The sequence below is a fragment of the Gossypium arboreum genome, chromosome 4, assembly GCF_025698485.1.
Source record: "Gossypium arboreum isolate Shixiya-1 chromosome 4, ASM2569848v2, whole genome shotgun sequence".
In the NCBI taxonomy this organism is placed as follows: domain Eukaryota; kingdom Viridiplantae; phylum Streptophyta; class Magnoliopsida; order Malvales; family Malvaceae; genus Gossypium; species Gossypium arboreum.
This window is the reverse complement of record NC_069073.1, coordinates 118,064,824-118,072,897: the sequence shown is the minus strand read 5'-3', so window position 1 is coordinate 118,072,897 and position 8,074 is coordinate 118,064,824. Positions and strand designations below refer to the sequence as shown.

The window sequence follows — 8,074 nt, the reverse complement described above, 5'->3', positions numbered from 1 at the left end:
CAGGAAGTACAGATAGTTGTAGTAGGTCTGTTCATTCTACTCCTCCTTCACCCTTATCTCGTCTTGTTTAAGTCTCTTCAACAAACTCCCGATTGGCTTCTAGCAGTAATCTGGTCATTGAGGAATTGCCCGATCCTTTTGTCAACTCTCATCCCATGCAAACTAGATCCAGAAGTGGCATTTTTAAACCCAAAGTGTTTTCAGCCTAGTTAGCGCAAATATGTCCTTTCCACCACTGATAGTTTATTCTTGAGTCAGCGCAAATATTCCTTGATCTTTTGAGAAGGGCTCGAATAGATCAGGCAAAAGGATCTCTTACACCCATAGCTACTTCAACAAATTTATCTCAACATCTTGGCAGTGCAATTGAGAATGAGTCTGAATATAGGAGCATTGTAGGGGCTCTACAATATGTGGTCATCACCAGACCTGATATTACCTTTGCTATAAATAGAGCCTGTTAATTCATGCATAAGCCTCTCGACCAACACTTTAAAGTAGTAAAACGCATTCTCTGGTATCTTCAAAGCACTGTAGATTATGGTATTCACCTTACTACAGCTGTCAACCTAGATTTAGTTGGATATTTGGATGCAAACTAGGGAATTGATGTGGATGATAGGAGGTCTACTGTAGGGTTTTGTGTGTTCCTTGGGGGTAATCCTATAGCCTGGAGGGTCCAAGAAACAACAAATTGTCTCTAGGTCAACTGTAAAAGCTGAATATAGAGGACTAGTTCATATTGTTACTGAGGTAGTTTGGCTTGAATCTCTCGTCTGAGTTGCATGTCTCTTATTCTAGAAAGGTTGTCGTATGATGTGATAATTCTGAAGCAACTGTTGTATCAACTAATCTAGTTTTACATTCAAAGTTTAAACATATCGAGTTGGATCTATTCTTTGTTAAAGAGAAAGTTGCTGCTGGAAAGTTAAGTGTGGGGCATGTTCCAGCACCGGAACAAGTAGCAGATGTCTTTACCAAACCTTTGTCATCTCCTTTGTTTACAAAGTTTAGATCGTGTCCTAAAATGGTGGCAAAAATTGAACAAACAGTAGAGATTAAGAAGATGTAGGCATGCTAAGGAATAAAACCGTTATAACAGTTAGTAGTTAACAATTAGTAGTTAAGGTGGTTGTAATTAGTTTGATAGATTGTATATATATACCATAGCTTGTTATCTAGTTATATATAAAAGTTTATCGTTTATAATCATCATGGATTATATTTGTGTATCTCATCAAGAAATAACATTAGTAAAAATTTAAAACTATATAAAATAAATACATTTTAAAAAACAACAAAATTAATTAATAAATAAATATAAAAAGTTCTAAAGAATCCCAAATTGTAAAAGCTTTCAAAATTTTCAATAAAAATGTTAGAAAGAAACATTAATTTTAAGAATTTTAAAAATTCAAAAATGAAAATGAAAGTCTAAAATAATGAAAAAAGAATCTAAAAAAAACATTGAATTTAACTTAATCGAGTAAGTAATATTAAATATAAGCTTTAAGAGTTAAAGCCCTTGATATAAAACACACTTAATTGGACTCTCAAATTTGAAATTGCATTAATTAAATTCTTTAATTAATAAAATTTATTATTGACAATTACAAGATCTTGATGTGGCTATTAATATCAATTGAATCAACAATTATTATGTCGGCTTGACAATACATATATATATATAATTGTTGATGTAATATCATTTTGTCATATCAATAGCAACTCATTTAAAAATTAAAAAATTATAATAACTTTTTGAAAATTTATAATAATCTATTAATCTAATTCGACATGTAGGACACTTAAGGATGTATTTGGTACATCGAATCTAAGATTACATTTCGTAATAGGATTATGAGAATGTAAGTTTACCTCATTTGGTTTGTTTGACTGAAATGTAAGGTTCAAGTGTTTAGTTGACAGGATATGAGGTTACCTAAAAGTAAATTTTACTCTATTGTCCTTGTTATCTACAACTTTACTTTTTAAAATTTTTAGGGTTGTTTGATAAACTGAAAAATTAAGCACTGAATTTAATTTATAAAATTTATTTGATATATTTGTTAAAACTAAATGTGGAATGTAATTAGTATGTTTGCTAAATGCAATTTTAAAATTTTAAAAGTAAAGTAATTGAAGGATAATATTAAAAGAAATAAAATAAAAAATTGAGAAAAACTTCATATTAAGTGATAAATAGATCCTTATATACTTGTTATTTTTACACTTATTTGTTGAAAAGGTTTTATAATTTATTTTTTATTTTGGATGACAAATGTGCTTAAAAATTAAATCACCCAAAATATTAATTTTCATTTGATTTAAGTTTTTCAATTGCTTATCAAACAAGGCCTTAGTCTTATTTTTTTTTCATAAAAGTATAGTAACTTAATAAATTTATTGCTATTACACCTTAATTTTATCATATGAATTCAATTCAACCACCATTGAACCTAATTATGATAATTTATTTATATATTTTGTCAATTTCTTGTTGTTGAGGAATTGGTTGTTTTTAATATGAAAAGAGAAATGAAACTAAAAATTTCACAAAAGCAATTGTTATATTTATTTTGGAAAATTATTTAGTATATTGTTAGTAGAATTTTTATACTCCACAAATAGTATTAGGATATTTTTAAGTGTCGTATAAATGTATAGTAAAATATTCAAAAAAAAAACACATATCAACCGACGACGTCAAAACAGGCTCGATGTTGGGACAAAGGCGTCCCTGACGTTGGGACGGTGTGATAGTTTTTGGTTATGGATGTGGCGACGACATCGTGACAAGGAGAGTTAGCACGTCATGATGATTCCTGATGTTATGCAACCATGTTTTGTACAACTCAACAAGACTTCTTCTTCCAATTGGACTCTGATTATTTTAGGGTTATTTTAGTCATTTTAGCCCTTAATATTGAACCTATTTAAAGGGTATTTGAAACCTTAATTTAGACATGCCAATCAACAAGGACTTTTCTTTGAAGGCGACAAGATGTAGTTACATATGAAGTTTTGGTGAGAGTTTGAGAGAATTTTGTGAAACCTCTTTTGTGAGAGCTTTGGGTGTGAGTTTTGTATTTGGGGCTTGGGTTTTGTATTATTATTGTACTCTCGTTTTGTTTACTCCATTAATGTTAAGTCAATGCCTCTTTTATCATAATTTTTATTCTCTTCGAAGGAATTTTTCACATAAAATTTTTATTAATTCTTTTTTACCATTTTGTTTTCATTATTTATACAAGTACATCCCAACATTCATAACTATCTTTAATTTGCTAGGCTCACATCATGAATACCAATCTATTAGCAATTAACTGTCTAATTTAATGCAAATTAACAAAGCAATATATAAACGCACAATAAAATGAAGTCTAGCAATAATGTTATGCCGAAAACAAGAGAAATAAGTTTATCTTCAATGTATTTGGTCATTTCCCAACTTTACTTATTTTTATTGAAAATTTGCTTCAAATGGAAGGATTAAATTGAATAAAGGTTTAAAATTAATGATTAAGTTTATTATTATGTCTAATATATAAAATATCGTTATACAATTCTTAATACCTATAACATGCCAAATCTAAAGATAATACATGATTAAGCGTGATTTAACACACGTCATGTGTATGTTACAATAATAATGGTATCAACTCAACTAAACTTAATCGATGATCAAATATTAAAATAAATATTTGACAATAAAAAATTATTTTACACTTTCATTAAATAAATAAAAATTAATTCGATTATTTTTAATAAAAGAATCAAAATGTAATCCAAAATATACAATAATGATTTGATTTACATAGTAATTAGTATAGAATAAAGATTTTTTTATAAACAAATAAAGAATAGTTTTAATGATATAAGGCTATTTATGTAATTCAAGTCACCAACCATGCCCAATTTCTTCACCTTACTCCTTTATAAGAAATCCCAAATAAACTTTACATTCCCACAAGTTGTTTAAGAGAAAGAAGAAGAAGAAGAAGAAGAGCAAAGCAAAAAGAAAGAAACCCTTCTTCAACATCTCCATCCATTTCTCTCCCATTAAAAACCCTACTCTGTTGATTATAGAGATATAAGGGAGATAATATATAATGGGTGGTGGGAAGAGATTTGCTGTTCTTCTGTGTGCTGAGGATTCAGAGTACGTTAAAAAGAGGTACGGCGGTTACTACGGTGTTTTCGTTGAAATGCTGGCTGAGGAAGGCGAGACTTGGGACGTGTTCAGGGTGGCCAACGGTGAGTTCCCCGACGACGAACAAGTTGATCGCTTTGATGGCTTCGTTATAACGGGGAGTTGCAATGACGCGCACGGCAATGACGCTTGGATATGTCGGCTGGTTTCGCTTTTGAAAAAGTTGGATTCTTTGAATAAAAAAGTCCTCGGCATTTGCTTTGGTCACCAGGTTGGTATATTTTAATTTAAGTAATTAACATTTAATTATTTTCTCTACTCCTTTATTATTACTATATTATGATAATATGCACGTAAAAATAATATTTATAACATATTATTAATATTATTATTCATTTCATTTATTTAATAAAAGTATAGTTTTATCAATACAATATGACGTGAGTTTAATTATATTAAAATATATTATTATCTTTAGAGCAAAATTATAAATAATTCTATACACTGATAAATATTATTGGTCACAGTATCCATCAATTTTATTAATGAGGGATATTAAATATTGAGTGGTCCATAAACCATAGTGTACCGACATACTTTCCATCTAATTTGGAGGTTTTTATTTTTTAATTATGGACCAACATTTTCAATCTTATGCCACTTTTCTTGTCTGTAGAAAGGCTTAAAGGATGAATTGTATGGTGTCCATTGGTTAAACTGTGCAAAAAATAACCAAAAGCCAAACACCTTTGTTTATTCTTTTATTATGATAAAAAAGTTTTCCAAAAATGGTATAAAAAAGTAATATTAATTAAAATTTGAATACAAATTTTTTCACTGAAGGCCAAAGGCCAAACCTTAATTGTGAAGTGAAAGAAAATAATCACTTATTGGACATGGGTTATGTTTGTTTTGCCTTTTTCTTCTTTCTTCACCAAATCCTATTATTGACCACTTAATTAACATTTTGTTTTCTTTACTAAAGGCCCACAATTAATGATCAACCAAGTCACTGGCACAATTTAAAAGTAAGAGGATTTAAATAAAAATAAATTTAAAAATAGATTTAGATAAAATTTAGGTTTTATTTTTTAAATGAGTCAGGTATTGGGTAAGATTATTTTTACCCTAGTTTAGCTGGAATATAACAATTATTGTTGAGTGAAAATTAAAATTTTAAAAAATAAAAATTAAAAATAGCCAAAGTAATGTATACAAAATTCATAATTTTTATGAAAAACAGGGACTTAATAGCAGAATTTAACCTTAATTAAATTATGGATGACCCTAGGAACTGTAGAGGTTATATATATATGAAAAACGAATGAATGATAATGTCGACAACTCAGGTGCTGGTTGGCAGTCTCAGCATATGGATTTAAACAAAAGCTGCCTTTATTTATTTCATTAATATGAATTGCTAGTAGGCAGGGTTAGTTGGTGTTGTCAGCAGCAAAGTTATTGGACTCACATCTCATTGGCTGAATACCGATGGAATTCAATCAATTGATTGTGTAAATTAATTGAATGAGTGATTAAATGTATTAAATCAAATTTAACCAATTAAATTAATAATTAGTGATTTGGTTGATTTTGATCATTGATCTAATTAAAAAAAGATTGTGAGATTTTCTAAATTTCCTACCAATTGCACCGCACGTATATTTTCTCCATATGATTCATACAATGTAATACTATCCATACCTATTATTTCTTTGACCTAAATGTTCACTTTTCTTAACTATCATAAGGTTCTTAGCCGTGCACTGGGAGGAAAGACAGGCCGTGCCATCACCGGTTGGGACATTGGTGTTACAACCATTCATTTCTCATCATCTTCATCAAAGCTCTTCTCGTCTTTGAAAATCCCAACCACTCTTTCCATCATCGAGTGCCACCGTGACGAGGTTTGTCGATTTTTCCAAGAAGAAAATTCGATAATCTATTGTTTCGAGATTTAAATTAATGATTTTTTTCCCTTCTAATGTACTACCATAGGTCCGAGAACTTCCGCCGAAAGCAGAGGTGATTGCATGGTCCGAGAAAACTGGGGTCGAGATGTTTCGATATGGGAATCATATCATGGGCATTCAAGGTCACCCTGAATACACTAAAGACATTCTTGTTCACCTCATCGATCGGCTCAGCCAACGCGATTTCATTGTGGTAAATCGATTGTTATTTAATGGTTGAATCGTGAAGAATAAATAAAAAGATTTTGAAGGGTTTTACGTATCAAATGCAGGACTCATATGCTGATGATTTGAAAGCAAATATGGGGAAAATGGAGCCTGATAAAGATGCATGGAAGAAACTATGCACCAGCTTCCTCAAGGGTAGATTATGATCCAAATTTACAAAAAATAAAAAATAAAAAATAAAAGAAGATTGAAGTATTGAAGAAATAGATGTTTAAGTGTCATTACTTGCGCATGTTCTAGTCCCGTGACATAAGAACTTGGATTTCGAAATTAATATTTAATTATTCATAATTTTTTTTATAATTGGTTTTTTATTCTTAATTTTGAAATAATAAATTTAAATTTGATAATCTAAAATCATTATCATCAAAATCAATTTATTGTGATTATTGGAGTCGAACTTTAAATGTTATAAGCACCTTTCTAATTTTATTCCGGGGCTTTTGGTGAAATTACTTGTGTATAATTCCTCTAATATTAAGTACTTTTAGAATTGAAACAAGTTGGTAAAATTGATAACAGTATTAAAAGAAATCATCCAAAATTTTGACATAACATGTATGTTGGCACAAATTTAACATGATATTGGAAATTAGCGTAAGCTATTAAAATAGTTACTTTTGTTTGCCTCAGATTACTTTTTATTTACTCATGTTTGAAATGTTATGTTTTAGTCACTTATGTTATCGCGTTGTAACATTTAATCACTGAGTCGTTAATTTTCGTTAACGGTGTAATAGAGAGCTGATGTGGCACGTTAAATCATCATTTTAAACGAAAATTTTAGGTTAAATTCTACAATTGATCCCTATATTTTTTCATTTTGAGCAATTTAATTTTTTTCTTTTATATTCTTTTCACTTTCCTTTTTTTTTTCCATTCTCTTCTGCTTCTTCTCCTATTTTTCTCCCTTCTTCATTTTTTTTAAAGTAGTTTTTCTATGTTTTACATTTATTAAAACTAGTCCACAAGCTTGCCTCACTCGAAAAAATTAAATTGTTAAAAAAATAAAAGTATAGAGACTAGTTTTAACAAATAGAAAGCATAAAAAATTATATTAAAAGAAATAGAGAAGGGAGGAAAATAGAGAGAGAAGTAAAAGAGAATGAAAAAAAAGAAGAAAAAAAAGGAAATTAGAAAAAAAAAACATAAAAGAAAAAATTAAATTGCTCAAAACAAAAAAATATAAGGACTGGTTGTATAGATTAACCTAAAATTTTTATTTGAAATGATGATTTAACGTGCCACGCCAGCTTACTATTACACTATTAACGATAATTAACGGCTTAGTGAATAAAATGTTACAACGTGATAACATAAGTGACTAAAACTTAACATTTCAAATATAAATTACTAAAATGTTGTTATAGGCCAATTTTGGGCCGTTTATGAGACTCAGGCCCAAATACATTACAATAGGACTTAGCTAACCCCAACAACTAGACCCTAAGCCCATTAAACCTAACTAAACCCATTCAATAACCCCCAAACCCTTACAAACCCAAAACCCAATACACAGAAACCCAATAACCCCAACTAACCTAAACCCATAACACCAGCCCAAACCCGAATGGCCCACTGAACCTAACCCTAGTGTAACGGCCTAATTTTCAGTTGTGTCAGAAATGGTGATTTGAGATCACTAAATTCGACAAATAAGATTGAACAAGATAGTAATTTAATATTTATGAGTCAAGTAAGAATTTAGAAGAATTTGTGA

General features: G+C 29.6%; 1 protein-coding gene across 1 annotated transcript; it reads left to right on the top strand.

Moving 5' to 3' along the window:
- Positions 1 to 3,945: 3,945 nt before the first annotated feature.
- On the top strand, positions 3,946 to 6,657 carry LOC108459694 (gamma-glutamyl peptidase 5-like). Its single transcript, XM_017759094.2, has 4 exons — positions 3,946 to 4,424; positions 5,905 to 6,060; positions 6,152 to 6,319; positions 6,399 to 6,657. Exons 1-4 carry the CDS (start codon positions 4,113 to 4,115, stop codon positions 6,498 to 6,500), a joined length of 738 nt encoding a protein of 245 aa, XP_017614583.1. The 5' UTR covers positions 3,946 to 4,112; the 3' UTR covers positions 6,501 to 6,657.
- The last annotated feature ends 1,417 nt before the right edge of the window (positions 6,658 to 8,074 follow it).

Excerpts from the sequence above, each read along its gene's own strand:
- LOC108459694 (XM_017759094.2), top strand. The coding sequence starts at position 4,113 with ATGGGTGGTGGGAAGAGATTTGCTGTTCTTCTGTGTGCTGAGGATTCA. Across the intron at positions 4,425-5,904 it reads GCATTTGCTTTGGTCACCAG|GTTCTTAGCCGTGCACTGGG; the intron begins GTTGGTATATTT and ends AACTATCATAAG. Across the intron at positions 6,320-6,398 it reads GCCAACGCGATTTCATTGTG|GACTCATATGCTGATGATTT; the intron begins GTAAATCGATTG and ends TATCAAATGCAG.